The sequence below is a fragment of the Pantherophis guttatus genome, chromosome 7, assembly GCF_059756535.1.
Source record: "Pantherophis guttatus breed Tessera chromosome 7, ASM5975653v1, whole genome shotgun sequence".
Taxonomy (NCBI): Eukaryota; Metazoa; Chordata; class Lepidosauria; order Squamata; family Colubridae; genus Pantherophis; species Pantherophis guttatus.
The window spans coordinates 93,059,762-93,076,083 of record NC_142069.1 but is presented as its reverse complement, the minus strand read 5'-3'; the positions used below and the strand labels follow the sequence as shown (position 1 = coordinate 93,076,083).

The 16,322-nt window shown below is 41.5% G+C and overlaps 1 protein-coding gene across 6 annotated transcripts in view; it reads right to left on the bottom strand.

Annotated features, from left to right (window-relative positions):
* SEMA3D (semaphorin 3D) overlaps positions 1-16,322 on the bottom strand; it is a 116,784-nt gene that overhangs the window by 9,628 nt on the left and 90,834 nt on the right. For all 6 annotated transcript variants that reach the window (XM_034424856.3, XM_034424858.3, XM_087874363.1 and 3 more), the window contains 6 exons: positions 12,821-13,043; positions 7,284-7,372; positions 5,859-5,900; positions 4,715-4,872; positions 4,067-4,131; positions 1,998-2,137 (listed from right to left, as the gene is read on the bottom strand). In XM_034424856.3, coding sequence (XP_034280747.2) covers positions 1,998-2,137; positions 4,067-4,131; positions 4,715-4,872; positions 5,859-5,900; positions 7,284-7,372; positions 12,821-13,043 — 717 coding nt within the window. The remainder of the gene's footprint in view (positions 1-1,997; positions 2,138-4,066; positions 4,132-4,714; positions 4,873-5,858; positions 5,901-7,283; positions 7,373-12,820; positions 13,044-16,322) is intronic.

Sequence of the window (16,322 nt, the reverse complement as noted above, 5' to 3'; positions counted from 1 at the left end):
CATGGGGTAACTTCTGATAACCTCAGCCTATTTTAACCATTGAGGGAGGGGGAAATACAGAAATAATACTTATGCCACTCTGTGTTCCTTGGAGGAAAAGAGAAAATAGAATCTCAGTAAGTAATGGAATGTAGTTTAGTATTATTATTAGTCCCACATTTTAAATGAAATATAGAAAGATTTAGAAATGGGGAGCTGCCAAAGGCTGCCTGGGGAGTTCCTGGCAAAAATGATACCTGAATAAGGAAGTCCTTAATTCATAGCCTGAGCTTCCAAACCATTAAGAGACCTTCCTTATTCTTCACATGAAATCTTAACTGATTACTTAGGAAACCACCCGGTGGGGAAAAAGTCATCAGAGAAGAGTAAGGAAAAACAAGAATACACAAGTTGCCATTTTAGGTGTAGGACCCATTCAATTTCTATGAAAGTATACTTTTTATTTTACTAATAAAATTTATACGGCCGCCCATCTCATGGGAAGTGGTTCTGGGCAGGATATCACAATCCAACAAAACAATAAATACAAAACAATGGTTTTATATTTATGGCAATCTTGGGGAAAATTGGACTTGGGGTTGTAACTTAATGTAATTAAATTAAGTAACTTAATGTAACTTAAACTGCATCTAATATTTCTTTAAAGTGGCAAACAGCCTTTACCAAGAAGTGGGCAGAAGTTGGTTCTCATGCTTACGTGCCTTTGTATTTCACTGCAGAAAAAAACTTTATGATGATGACTAAATCATTGGATGAGGGTCCTAGGTGTCTCAGCTGATTCCAGCTTCATGGGCGAATGATGTAAGGATGATACCCTAATTCCTTTCTCCTTCCTCTCCTCCGGGACTCTAGTACAAGCAGGAGAACAGCCTCAAAACCAAGAGACAAAACTGCTCTTTGGCTTGAGCATCCCTGAAATAAAAGTGATTCCTTCTCACTGCAGGGAGATGTCCTACACACACTCACACACACACACACAGAGAGAGAGAGAGAGAGAGAGAGAGAGAGAGAGAGAGAGAGAGAGAGAGAGAGAGAGAGAGATATGACCGAATGACATGGTGAAAGCGACCGGATCACCAGAAATCCTGTTTACTTCCACGCCCAGCTCTGCCTGGAAATGACCCTCCAAAATCTGACCTTTTGGGTGAAGGGGAGGTAAGACCCTGCAGAGCCAAAGGGCCGATCTGGAAGCTGCCCTCTCCTTCCTCTTAGGAAAGCAGATTTTGCACCCTGATGAGACACACTGAGGCCTCTATTTCTGGAGGGAGGCACGGAAGGCCTGGGAAAATGTTTCTGCACTGGAATTCCAGGAACAACTTGTCACTTGCTAAATGTGATTCACCTGGAGTTACCCAAAAGTGCTGGGATCGGGACTGGGAGTAAGAAGCAAATGGAAAAGCTACAATCCCTACTCTTTTGGAGGAAAGGGAAAAGTTGAAAAGAGACACAGAGAAAACTTTAATAAAATAAAAGAGGTTTGGCTGTGGCCAACTTATTTCTGACCAAATATGCAGCATCTATCTATTTCTATAATACAGTACATCCATAGATTGTCTGTCTGTCTGTCTGTCTGTCTGTCTGTCTGTCTGTCTGTCTGTCTATCTATCCATCTATCCACCCACCCACCCATTCATCTATTATCTATCCATCCATGATCCATCCATCCACCCATCCATTCTTCCATCCATCCATCTCTCTCTCTCTCTCTCTACCAGTGATGGGTTGCCCCCGGTTTGGACCAGTTCAATAGAACCGGTAGTAAAACTGGAGGGAGGCTCCGCCCACTGCCCCGACATCATCAGAACGCTTCTGCGCATGCACGCGGCCCCGTTGCAAACCGATAGTAAAGGTAAGTAGAACCCACCCCTGATCTCTCCCTATCTATCTATTTCATGAGCTCAATCAGTTATGCTGAATCTAATATTGACAAATTCTATCAGCCCCAGTTTTTTGACCAATGAATATGCAGTTTTCGCTTGAGGGAAAGCCAGCCTCACCTCTTCTCGGTGCTCTTCTCCAGAACGCTGAACAAACCACCTGATGGAAGCTTGCTGTGACTTTGGGACACATTCCAGAAACGTTGAGTTAAATTCAATGCCGAAAATCACCTTTTCGTCCCCGGTTTCAAGACTAAGGCCTGAAAAGCAAGCACAGGAGAGGGGATTAACCCTGCCCTGATGTCTTTAAGAACGGGGAAACACGACTGATGTGGAGCAGATGGCAGAACAGCACATAAGCTGTTAAATAAAGCAAACGGTGTGGAATGGCACGCAAACGTTCGAATTAATGTAAGCCATTTCTAACAATGCCCTTCTTCTCTGACTTAGTCACTTCCTGTCGTCTCCCTCACTGGGAAAGAAGAATTCGATCGATATTCTTTTGTTCGGAAATTGCCTTCAATGAGGCTTAAGACAAGGACGTCAAAGTGGCCCTTCCAAGTCTTTAATTCATTCTTCCTGGAATAACCTATGAACCGGAACCCAATTATTATTTCATTATTATATTTTCCAGTTCATGGAATGCACGTCACCATGATGACCCCCATACAAAAAATAAATACATTAACCAAAAAGTGTTCTGGGAAAGAAGAACACACGAGAGAGAGAAAAATATGAATTTGTGGAAAGACCTTTTGGGCTACAGAGTAACCTTTAATCGCTTGGATCTCCAGAGCATTCAGAAGTACTGGAATAATTCTGCTATGAAGGTATCTACATGAATATTTTCAAGGACAGGATAGAAACAATGGACACAATGAACGACACTTTTGTGGTTATGGGGAAAATAAAGCGAAGTTGGGTGCAACAGGAAACTTAAAAAAAATATCGTCCTGTATTTGCTGCTAGAGACAGGCTCACATGCTGGCAATTCAATTCTTTCCAAGATTTATTTTGTGTCATCTCCATCAGCCTACATCCTTGCCTCGTTGCAAGACAAATAAAATCTGTTCCTTCCGGAAATTTTCTTTTGACGTCTTCGCTGGGACATCTCTTCTCCCCACAGAACAAAAGCAGAGGAACTCTCGTTTTCATTAATGCTGACCGCACTCAAGCCCTGCACTTGGCTTTGGAATCGCACACACAACAGGATTAATATGAAAACAACTGTGCGGTAATTGAAACCCTGAATTAGATCCTCATTTCTTTTAAGGAAAAAAATACTGTTTTGCTTCAGTGGTTTCACCCTCCCCCCCAACTCCTCTAAAAAAGGAAAATAAATATTCTGAACTGAACATTTTACATTTTATGTTCTGTTGTTACAGAAATCTCAGCCTAACCACAAGGCTGACTCTAGATAATGCTTCTTGCCAGACCTGTTGCCAGGGAGCCAGCTAGTCTGGCAGGAGCATCAACAGCTACATTTGTGGGAGACAGTAAGCTCTTGTTGAAAAGGAGATGGCTTAATTAGCAGGGAAGAATTAGAAGGAATCCTGGATTGCTTGCTAATTGGAGCGAGTATTTCAGAATTTGGTCCAAGAGTCGCTGTGCAAAAATAAGTAAGAAAATGTAAGAAGAGTATTTGATGATTTTGCTTCAGGAAACTCTCCTCATTTGGCTCCCTCACTGCAAGTCTTCCCACATTCTTGTAGACACAATATTTTTCCATTTGAGTTCCAGAAGGACTTTTTTCATCTCTTGATGGCTGCTGCTGATAGCTAAAGAGTAAGTTCCAGTATTCAGAAAGAATAACAATACGCCAGCCACCTTTGGTTATGGAATATTGGCACCGATTTGTACACTTAAGCTTATGCACTAGAGACAAATTCCTTGTGCGTCCGATTACATTTGGCCCATAAAGAGTTTCTGCTCTGCTCTACTCTACCCTGAGCTAAATACCCCTTTATTCTACTCTATCCTATGGAATGGGCAACCTCATTCCATAGAGGTTGCTCTATTCATCACAGAATAACAAGAGTCAAGAATACAATTCTCAGCATCTAAAACAGACCAAGGCAGAAAGGAGCACCATGAGTTTTTCAAACAAAACAACCAAAAACCAGCCATCACTTTTGGTTGGGTTAAGGTTGCCAGCTTCTCAACTGAAATGAGAAGAACCCAATACTTACTGTCTTCAACGTCCCAGCACTGGGTAATGGGGTCTCCGTATTTCACATCTTGCCTCCTTGCACGCCTAGAAAAGGAACAAATACATTGCTTATGAACGAATTGTTGCCCAAATGGCAATTTAAGATGGAATTCTCATGTTCTTGGTTGCCAAGGCTGGTAGGTACATTATATTTCAGGAAGACAATTCATGGACTGAACCAAAGTAGGGAGATTCATTGGCCATGCATGTTGGGGACAGGAATACGATGCAAATAATGAGGCTGAAGAAGATTACAAAGTGCTTGGTACTTTAAGAAGATCTTTAAACTTGTCCCTGTTGCAACTTTCTTGACTCTTCAACTCCAGGACTGCTTTCAAGCAAAGAAAGAATTGCCAAGATATCTTGCCATGAAACCTGAGATTACATCAAATGAGTGATCAAAAACTATCCTTTCTGTCTAATTGCTAAGGTTTCTGAGATACTTTCTTCTAAATGTGAATAGGAAACTATGGACCCTGTAGAGAACTTAGTAGAGAAAATGATAGTAGACATCAATGGAGAAAGAGGGAAGGAGGAGCCTAATATGCTCCTTGGGATATGTGCCTCATCATGACCATGGTTCAAGGAAGAAGCTACCGTTGACAGCTCAGAAGGGCAGATGCCTTACCTTTTGGAAGTTGGGGTGTATCTGGAGCAGGAATTTCCATCCCAAGCACAATACGGGTCTCTGGCAAGGCAGCAATCAGCACACGCCTTCCCATATGTGTGGCATCTGTGCAAGGAAAGCTGAGCCAGCCCATCTCTGGAACCAATGTACAATTGTTGCTACAAATCAGACAAGGCAAACAAATGAGAAACAACTTCACGTTGATTTATAGCATTAAAATACTTTTTTAAAAAATCTGCTATTGTAGAAATATGTCCACCAATATTAGGGTTTATAGAGCATGGAACAGACCATTCTCTTTCCACATAGTTAAATCAATTTGCTTTAACTAGGTTCATTGGCTCACAATACACAATATTTTCTGCAACCATGTTGTTATAAAGATAAGCAGAAAACCCTGGTATTTTTCCCCCCTGAGACTTTCAAGTCTTTCTTTTGCTGCAGTTCACCTGTTTAACATCATGGCATCACTTCCAATTATTTAGATTTGGCCTCAAGTCCGCTTTGAAAATCCAAGGGCAATAACAGTAAAAAAAATACAACACTGGCAGAAATCTACAGGAGCCATATGCAGAGAAACAAACTGATTAAGTAGCAAAGCCCAGACCACTTTATCTTCTAATTAATGAACACAAGTTTCCAAAAGGGTTGAGATTTTCATGGCTCTTTAAGTCTTGAAATTGAAGGTGTATGGACTTCCTCAGCATGCTGGCTGGGGAATTCTGGGAGTTGAAGTCCATCCATCTAAAAGTTAAGAAACCCTGCTTTAAATATCTTTGAAGATGAGGTTTGAATGCACAGGGTTGGATTTGCATAACACAATTACTGATAATGATGTATCAGTGTGACAAATAGGTTCTGCATAAAAGCTGTCATCAAGGAAGAATCAAAGTAATATGTATGCCGCATCTTCTTTATTTGTTCCCTCTTTTACTGTTCTTCTGTCAATATGCAATGAATGTAGAGTGTTCATGTGGAATGTGGAAATGGATTTCAAATCAAAAGGAGTAATTTTGACAGGAAGGACCGGAAAGGGTAAGATTAGGGGGAAAAAACTTGGAGCAAATATTAAATCATAAAATATTAAGACGTGGGCTTTAAAAAAGCCACTTATCAAGGGCTAAAATTACTACTTGTGAATTACCTGCTTTGGAGACATTTCCATGGTCAAGATAGGTGATGGATGCTGCAAAGCAAATGAACAAACAAAAGTGAAGGCAGGGTCAACATTGCTTGCCTTTATCTGGAGGAAAAGATGTTATCAGGGAGTGATATATTTCTCACATGATATCACCCCAAAACACCAAGTTGTATCAAAGCCTTTTTGAGAAATCAATTATCTTCAGGTCTAACTTGGAATATCAGAATGGAATTCCGGGCTTATATAATCCTGTAAACGAAGGTTATTTGATGGGGAAAACACCCCAGGGCAGTTTTGAGTTTTTGAAGTTGCTTCCTGGATTTGAGTTTTCCATAACTAAGAACTCTTCCTGGGAGACTTCAGGAAGAACGTATTAATTGCTTCCATTCGAATTGATCAATCTTTGGGTGGTCAAATAAATCTTTTGCCTGAAGCAAGCAATGTGGGCTACAATATTCCTTGAGTGAGGAAATCCCTCTCCTCTGTCAATCACGTGTTCTTGGAAATACCTACATCAAATTAAATAACCCTCAGACGGGTTAATAAAAATATACAGAACCTACAGTGATTTTCCCCTTCTATTTTTTTTCTGTAAGAAAAAAGAAGAAGAAGAAAAGAAACGAAGTACATCAAGTAGAAGGACATCTGCTGAGCTAATAGCTCTTTTTGGTATTAAATCCGATACTACAAATATGCAACAAATTGGTACATGCTTAATAATTCCAGATTACTTGGCAGCTGACTGGCGAGTCTTGATATTTTCAACGTGATATAGTTATAATTGGTCTCTGTGGCAGCCAAAAGATGATCTAGGGAGGAGGCTTAAAAACAAGAATCATCACATCTACTTAACATCATAAAAAAAGCATACGGGGAGATTAATTTCTTTTTTTAAAAAAAGTTTTTTCCCTGTGAAATGATTATTTTGCAATAATAGCTCATCGTATCTGAACAGCCTGAAGGTGTCCATGAAGGGAACAAGGGAGCTTGCCTGGAAGAAGATTTCATTCTGAGGGGTGGTACTACTAATGCGTGTGACCATATCACAAAAAATCTTATTACATCATTGTTATTGGCAGGAGAGCTGCTTAACTGGCAGCCTCAGGATTTGGAACAGGGACACAGCAGCATAGCAAGTGAGTTTGCTAAGATGACCAGAATGATTTTCCTTCCCTTGAAGTGATTGCAGACTTTTACTCCACCAGGATTGAGCTCAAATTTCACTCTTCCTGCTTTTTCTCCCTCTTAGTACATAAAAAAAGGCATGCTATTTATGTTGCTGTTACTGAAATCTTTATAAGATATAAATATATCTTAGCTGCCCAGAGTCATTGGACAGCAAATAAATTTCATAATAAAATAAAAAGCAAATACCTTACTAATTATTCCCTTAGTGTAAAAAGATAAGTTTGCTTTTTGGAGACTTACCTTGAATACTTGTAGTTCTTCCAGGATCACCTCTTCCATGTCCCATTTTTCTTTGGTGATGCTCAAAACTTTCAGCACAGTTCCAGCATCTGAAATCGAAAACATTCAGCTGAAAAAAAAATCTATCACGAAGTTTCCCCACTCTGGAAACTCTTCTTTCGTCAACACTTTCCTGTAAACAGAAGCCTTGTACCTCCAGTCTTCTCCCCGTACTTTTTAGCTAAATCCACACCATATAAATGTCTCTTTTTATTTCTTCTGTGATCACTAGTTGCTGCTGCTGTTGAATACCAAGAGAGAACATGTTATGAGGCCAAGGGATAAAGCTAATTTGTTGCTTGTGTACGGCCACAGCCTACAGGGGTGGGTCCTCTCAAGAGAAGAGAGGAAGAGCCTCAGCCAAGGGAAAGGTGGTTGGTCTTGGGTTCAGAGACAGGATTATTTGTATTGGTTGTTGTGAGCTGCCTAATAAGACCAGGTGAGATAGGCGACCATATACCGTATTTTTCGGAGTATAAGATGCTCTGGACTATAAGACGCATCTACCTTTTTTGGTAAGGAAAACAAGAAAAAGAAATCTGCTTCTGCCTCCTGGCAATTTTGCCTTCTTGCAGCAAACAGCAAACAGCCTGTTTTACTTTCATTTTCATTTTCAGCATAGCTTGATTAGCACAAGAAAAAAAAAATCTGCTCCCAGCAATTTACCTCCTTGCAGCAAGCAGCAGAGGCCCTTGCAGCAATAGGCAAAGGCAATCCCTGCAGCCTGAAACAGCAGAGAGTAGGGAGGCCGATCCAAGGACAATCAACTTGTGTTAATTAGGCTGTGCTGAAGCTGAAATGGGCTGTTTCTTCTTGCTCCTTGCTGCAAGGAGGTAAATTGCTGGGAGGCAGAGGCCAAAGGGTGGGGGCCAGCGGGTGGGCGGGGCTACATTAAATGTATAAGACGCACCCAAATTTTCATTTTAGGGGGAAAAAAGGTGCATCTTATACTCTGAAAAATATGGTATATTATTTAAATAAATAAGGTATAAGAGATTTTAATCATGGCTGTACTCTAAACAAGTCACAGGCGGTGTCTTTGGCCTTGTGCTTCTAGGAGCAATGCCGAAGCACAAGGCCGAAGACACCAGCCTGAAGATAATGAATGAGACTTTGTTGAAACGTCGCCAAGGTACTTCCAATTTTACGCGGGAGAAAACCCGAATAAGTCGTAGGTTTTTGTGTGTATATTTTTCTTCAACCGGGTATTTCCTATGTAAACCAAGTTTCTCAATTTGCAGCCATAGCTCAGTGGATGTGATTTCACTGAGCTATGGCTGCAAGTTGAGAAACTTGGTTTACGTAGGAAATACCCGGTTGAAGAAAAATATACATACATACATACATACATACATACATACATACATACATACATCTGTCTGTCTGTCTGTTATCAGTTGAATTAGCTCTCAGCAACTCCTTTGACGTAATGTTGTGTGGGAAGGATCTTAAGAAGGGAGAGGAAGAGATGCTGCCTAGGGAAGGATCAGAGAAAATGCCGAGGAGCTCACAGCTGCTTAACAGACAAAGAAAGAAAGTTAGGAAGGACCCGGCCTAACATATCAGACTATTAAAAGTGACGGTGGGAGACTTGTATTCTCAGACTTGCAAGATTCTGATAATAAAGCCTGACAATAAGGTAGAATTAGATCATCTGGTGATGTTTCCTGTCTGGTTTAACTGGGAGGGCTGACATTTTATTACCGTTCTATTCTCCTATACATGGAAGAAATTAATAAATGATCACATATACTCCCCTAAAATGTTATATAAGGTTGTGTACTAAGCAAACTTTTCATGTGCCGCCTTCAGAGCTCATGCAGTTTTCTGCCACGGACAAGGCCTTTGAGCATGGACTCAGCACTAGAAACTTTTCCTGATCATTCAAAAAAAAAAAAAAAAAAAAGAAAAGAAAAGAAAAGAAAAGAAAAGAAAATCAGTCTGGTTCCCATGTATCCCAAAAGCCCTCCAGGTACATTGTCAGTGGATTATGCAAATAAGCAGCATGCAACAATGCCAATTCCCCTGCAATGAATTGTGAATTATTTCCTACATTTTCCCCTGGCCTGCATTGTGTGCGTGTGGAACTTTTCATATGGCAGTGATTGAACAAACAAAAGATCCTGAAATGAAATGACTGAGGACCAAAGTTGAAGGAAAGAAGCATCTTTGAACTTAACGGCAGACGTTGCTTCAAGTTTCTCCTTTGATTAAACTGACTGCCCCATATGCTAATTTCACTAAATTTAAACCTCATGATGAAGGTAATTATACCGTTAGTATTAATCTTTGTTAAGAGAAGAATGATTGAGAGATAAATAGTTTCCAGTAAACTGACCACATTCAATTTCCTACTTTGGTCAAATTCTTTCCAATGTGCTAAAATTTCGTGCAGTATCGCTTAATCTGAAGGAAAGGAGGACGACTCTTGTATGAGTAAACCAAATTCTGAAGGTTGAAAAAATAAGCTGAGTCTCATCTATTCACCACATTTTCGAGGCGAAGGGGGTGTCTGGTTACGTGCCGTCTGAGGAGGACTGAAGAGGAGCTCTTGAAACATGGCATAACTGGGAGAAATGTGGAAAGATTGGCTATCCTCAGGTCCCAAATGTAAATTGAGGGTTACCTCTACAATGTGGCTCTGAAATCAAGCATGGTGTAGTGGCACTGCAAAAGACCACTGTATTTAGAGGAGCGTAGTGACATCTCTTGACTTCTCCTTCATATCACGAAGATTCTAGAAGTGTAGAGTTCATTCTGAGTTATGATCGTGTTTAACTTGCTTGTCCCAAAGGTGCTTTTTTTTCCAGGAGGCAACTGGACTCTCTGGTTTTTCTCTGAAGACGTTTTGCTTCTCATCCAAGAAGCTTTTTCAGCTCTTGAGCTGAGCTTTTTCAGAGCTGAAGAAGCTTCTTGGATGAGAAGCAAAACATCTTCAAGAAAGTCTAGTTGCCTCTTGAAAAAGCACCTTTGGGACAACCAGGACCTGGATGGCTGAGAAGCTCCATAGATGTTTAACTTGCTTGCTTTTTTGATGCATGAAGAAAAGGAAGGAATCTTCACATAGCTCTAAGAGGTCTTCAGGATCATTTGGGTTGACATGTTTCCCAGGGTCTCATTTACATCTCAGGCTTCTGTGAGTTTGGGTGAGAAACAGATGCACCATCTAGCCAAGTTCAGGTCTTGGTGCCATAGAAACCAGTTGTGGTCCCGGCTTTTGCTAAGACCCTGGTGTTGCCCGTTGAGCTGCAAGCTTCAACCAAGACCCAGCCTTGGGTACTGTGTGACTTGGCTGTTTTGGGGTCTCTCCGTTGTTATTCCACTGGGCCTGCCAAAATCCTCATCTCACATCCAGCTTTTATGTTCTGTTTAAATCTGTCTGCTAAAATTAATAATGTGTTATTAACATGGAATATGTTAACATGGAAGAGCTCGGCCACCTCCTTCTCCTAAAATGTCTTTTAGGCTTTCCAGTCTCGGAATTTCCTCAAGGAAAAGCAGCCCGAGTGCTAACCACCTCTCAACTTGGATAGTTTTCTCTGAAATTAACCCTGATTAGCTGAGCGCTGTCATTAGAGTGAATGTGATCCGGATTGGCACACAGCTCCTCCGCTGAACTCTCCTGTTCACAAATTACAAAATCTACCTGGCTTTTCCAAGTTCTCAAATGACTCCGGCCACCCAGACTGAACACCGAATTTCTTTTTTTGGTCCCCCGAAGAAGGTTTCTTTTTCACTAGGCAGCCAATGAGCGTGAGTGTGTCCCCTGTGCTTGAGGAATGCCAGGGAAAACTTCCTAAAAGCCAGCAGAGTTTATGCTTCCACCCGGCCATTGGTCAGAGATACCACACCTTCGACTCCTGCCCAGAGCAGAGGGTGGCCGGACGTGTCAATGGCCTTCTCCGGCTTTAGCATTATATGACTCTCTCAGCCCCCCCCCTCAACCCCAGCTCCTGCCTCCCATTTCTTCCCTTCCCTGATTGTCTGACAACATCTACAAAATGTTCCCAGATTGGAAGAGATATTCATAACCGCTCACCTGTGATTTGCAATTGGCAGATAAACATTAAAGGGTATCTACTACTTCTTGAAAAAAACATATTTTTTGTGCCCATTGAGAATCTGGAAATGGATGAGAAATAAGCATCCAGTTCAAGGTTCTGATTAGCTTTTGGGGAAAATAAGTTTTTGTAAACATTATACAATTTGAATTACTAGATACAGTAACTTACAATTGATCTTCAGAATCCTCTACTTTCTCTGCCTGTTTCTAATATTTCTGTTTATCTATTAAGTTCTTATGTTTGGAGGCTTTTATTTGTCTAACAAAGAATTCAGAGTCAAATTTTCATGGCAATTTGGTGGGCGAGATTAGGCTAAAAATGGGCTCTGTGTATTCACTTTGCAAGCTTATTAATTGAGCGCTTGTTTCAGCTTTCTTTCAAAACCAACCACAAAAAACACGTTGTTCAGTCTTTCATGCTATTATGTTTAATTGCTGAGAAAACTGCCATTAGGCTGATTTAGTATGGAGCAAGTTTCTAGTTTCTTAACATGTCAGAAGAATCTTATTTTTTCATAGTCTAGATGAGTCTTCTCTGCTGAAATTCTGGACTGCCACCTACTGGCTCTTTTAAACCTGCAGGCATCTACTATAGTGAAGAGCAAAGCTGAATAACTAGAGCCAATTTAAATAGGCCTGACATTTTCCTTTGAGAAGAAATCCTGTAAGGATACTTTGCATTCCAGTGGAAGAGTGATATAAAAAATAAAACGTTGGTAAACTAGGGTCAACAAAGCTGCTTCATGTGAATCTTCCATTATATCGGAGGAGGGAAAAAACCTAGTCAGACCAGCTTATCACTTTGCAAGTTAAAAAACTAGAAGAAGCCTAACTCTCTGTGCAGTATGGAAATGCAACCTTTTGCAGTCTGCTCAGGGGCCTTTCTGGAGCGGAGAAGTAAAAATAAACCAATAAGCAAACAAGAGTGACCATCTGCTTCCATGGAGTTACAAAAACCCCTCCGTGAATATATATATATATATATATACTATGTTCTCATCAGGACCAGAATTGGATTGTACCTTTAGGTATTGAATGCTGCAACTGCTCTGCTCTAGTTATCGCATCGCTTGTTATTAAGCGATGTATCATTGGGGTAGATTGTAGGACTGACACCGAAATATAGTTTTATCATATTTTATCTATATCTTAAATTATTGTATTATATTCCATTTTCATCTTAGATTGTATTTTATTCCAATTTCATTTTAAATCGTATTTTATTCCAATTTCAGTAATAATTTGTTTCTGGAATTCTGCACTTTGATATGGTCCAAGGGCTAATCAATCAATCAATCAATCAATCCAAAAGTGATATCTCGTCTCCTTGTGTTTCAGGGCCCAGTCGATCCCAAGCAATCCTTTGGGGAAATTAGATATAAAGCTGCTTTTTAATGATTTGGAAATCACACGGGTCTCTTTGTCTGTGACTTACCTGTCCCTAGAAACAGGACGTCATACTGTCCGTCTTCGGCCGTGACTCGATCCACCACGATCTGGGTCAGCCGGTGGTCCACGTTGACCTGGGTGAAGACCGGAGCCCGGCCCACCGGCTGGACCGCTCTGTGCATCAAGGGGTGGCGCTTGATGAAACTGATGACGTCATCGGGGAAATCCCGGGTGGTCTTGACCGTGGGGTCGTAGGTTCGGCTCGGACACTGGCAGAGATGGGAGAGAAGAGGCAGCCGCATTTAGCCTGGGGAGGTGTGTGGCCCCAGTTGGCCAGAAGGAGTGAAGGGAAGAGGTTCAGATATTGTCATCAATGCTGATTTGCTCCAGGATGACAAGTAGTCCTTGGACTTACAACAGTACATTTAGCGACCTTTCAACGTCACTAAAAAAAATGACCTATGACCCTTTTCCACACTCGTTGCAGCATCCCCGTGATCACGAGTACAAAATCCGGACACTTGGCAACTGACTCGTATTTATGACGATCGCAGTGTCCCGTGATTTTGCGACCTTCTGACAGGCAAAATCAACAGAGATTCACTTAATGACTATGTTACTAACTTTACAACCACAGTGAATCACTTAACGACTGTGGCAAGAAAGGTCGTAAAATGAGAAAAAGTAACTTAACAAGTGTTTCACTGAACAACAGAAATTTGGGGGACAATTGTGGTCGTAAGTGGAGGATTACTTGTTCTGTGACCACCCTGCAGTTGTGGGGAGCCCACTCCCCAGGTTCTCAGGGCCCTCCCTTCTTTCAGAGGTCCCAGTTCCAGGGGAGGAGAGGGCAGAGAGAGGAAAGCAGAGACAGGAGGAGGAGATCTAGAGAGCAGAACAGACTACCAGGGAGTGGATCACCGGAGCAGATCTGCAGTTCAAACACATTCATTGCTAATTGTATTCAGTCCTGCTCTCCAATAATTTCAGGTTTCATTTGTTTCACACAACCTACAACTTTCTTATCTCTCTATCTCTCTCTCTATCTATCTATCTATCTACAAGTAGAAGGAAAGAAGTAACAGTATAGACATAGACATGGACACATTTCATGGACACATGAAAAAAAATGGCACAAATAAAAGGAAATAAATAAGCAAAACATAGCCATAAACACATAGAATGATTACATATAAACGGGGACAGTAGGACAGGGACGGTAGGCACACTGATGCGCTTATGCACGCCCCCTTAGGGACCCCTTAAGAAACGTGAAAGGTCCACGTAGACAGTTTAAGGTGAGAGATCTGGGGGTTAGAGAGACTAACAACAGGATCAGGTAGAACAGTGTTTCTCAACCTTGGTAGCTTGAAGATGGGTGGACTTCAACTCCCAGAATCCCCCAGCCAGCAGCTACCAAGGTTGAGAAACACTGAGGTAGAGCGTTCCAGACATTTACTACTCTATTGCAGAAGTCCTATTTCCTACAATCAAGATTAGAGCGAATTACATTGAGTTTGAATCTACTGATAGCCCTCGTGTTGTTACGGTTGGAATCAAAGGACTCATTTACAGGCAGGACCTTTTGGTAAATAATCTTATGAACTAAGCTTAGGTCAGAACGTAGACGGCGTAGTTCGAGGCTATCGAGGCCTAAAATTTCAAGCCTGGTGCTCTAGGGAACATTATTTCGAGCGGGGGATTTGAGGACTCTTCTAGTAAAATGTCTTCTGCAGTTTAACTGCCGTCATTTGGGAATCCGTCCCGGTGGTGAGAAACATTTCTCATTTAAATCTGAACAGTTAAATGGCTTTCGTTGCTATCATTACGCAAAGTATTAGAACCGTCTCTCATATCTGAAAATGCCCAGGTCTTGACGGTGGTGAGAGATACGTCTCGGCTTCGTCTCTTGAAAAGACTCCGTGTTTTACTCTCTGATCCTGTCAGGGAAAGCAAAGGAGGGCCAGAAACCAGCCGGAAAGGATTTGGAGGCTGTCGGGAGTGAAAAGCCTCGGATTAATATGGAAGTTCCTGTTCTCGTAGTCAGCACCAGAGGGATAAACAACAATGCTGATTCACCCAGGCTCCGTTTTCATGATGGCACAGCCTTAGCCAGGCACTCAAAGAGGTACTTTGGCACCGCCAACAGCCAACATTTAATTCCATGTAGTTGAAATCTAAGCTGATGGTCCAGTCGATCTGAATTTACTCAGAGCAAATGCCCAGATTTCTTCATTAACTATTTTTCATCAGTTAATCAAGATCGCCCTCTTCCGGCTGCTGCTGGAAAACCACTTGAATCCTGATGAACTGTATTCAAAAAGATTTATACGCCTAATAAGAATATTCATGTCTCAAAGCCTTACAAATGCTTTTGTTACAGCCTCCACTGCAGCTACTGGCTTGGAAAATAATACGGTATCAGAACATCTATAGACAGGTTGTCTTGAATCCTGATATTTATATTTCTGACATAACATTGATCTGTAACAGAAGCCTTGCAGAGACCATAGGACCAAACTTATAACAACAATAATAACTAAATAAATTATCCATGCTCCAGAAACAAGCAATGACACTCCTTAAAAATGGATTAAGGAAAGGTTGGTCTCCCTGGCCCTTATTCCTATTCTGGATCAAGGTTACCATACACCAGGAACTACTGATTGTCAATGGAAGGCGATTCAAGAATATTAAAAGGCAATTTATGACACAGCATTAATAGCAATGCCAACAGCACTTGGACTTATATACCACTTCACCGTGCTTTACAGCCCTCTCTAAGCGATTGACAGCATATTGCCCGCAACAATCTGGGTCCTCATTTTCCCGACCTTGGAAGGATGCAAGGTTGAATCAACCTTGAACCAATCAGGATCGAACCCCTGGCTGTGGGCAGAGTCAACCTGCAATGCTGCATTCTAACCACTGGGCCACCATGGCTCTTAATTAATCCAGTAGTTTTGTTGTGCAGTTTGGAGAGTGTGGTTGTGTGTGCCAGGTAGGAGGGATGAAAATTTTCAGTTAACATTGCTCTGGTTTTCAGAATCCTTTTACAACACTCCAACCAGAAACTCAACACCAGTGAGATGAGGACCATGACTTTTAAGGCAGTGTTTCTCAATCTTGGCAGGTTTAAGATGGGTGGACTTCAATTCCCAGAATTCCCCAGCCAAGTCCACCCATCTTTCAAGCAGACTAGAGCATCAGATGGTAGACTTGCTTATCTGTGACCCCAAAGGATATTAACCAGGGGTGAAATCCAGCAGGTTCTGACAGGTTCTGGAGAACCAGTAGCGGAAATTTTGAGTAGTTTGAAGAACCGGCAAATACCACCTCTGCCTGGCCCCAGAGTGGGGTGGGAATGGAGATTTTGCAATATCCTTCCCCAGGAGTGGGGAGGGAATGGGGATTTTGCAGTATACTTTCCCTGCCACGCCCACCAAGCCACGCCCACAGAACCGGTAGTAAAAACATTTGAATTTCACCACTGATCTTAACACTCCATTATCTTCTCCTATTAAATGGAAAATGCCCCATGTTTTCCC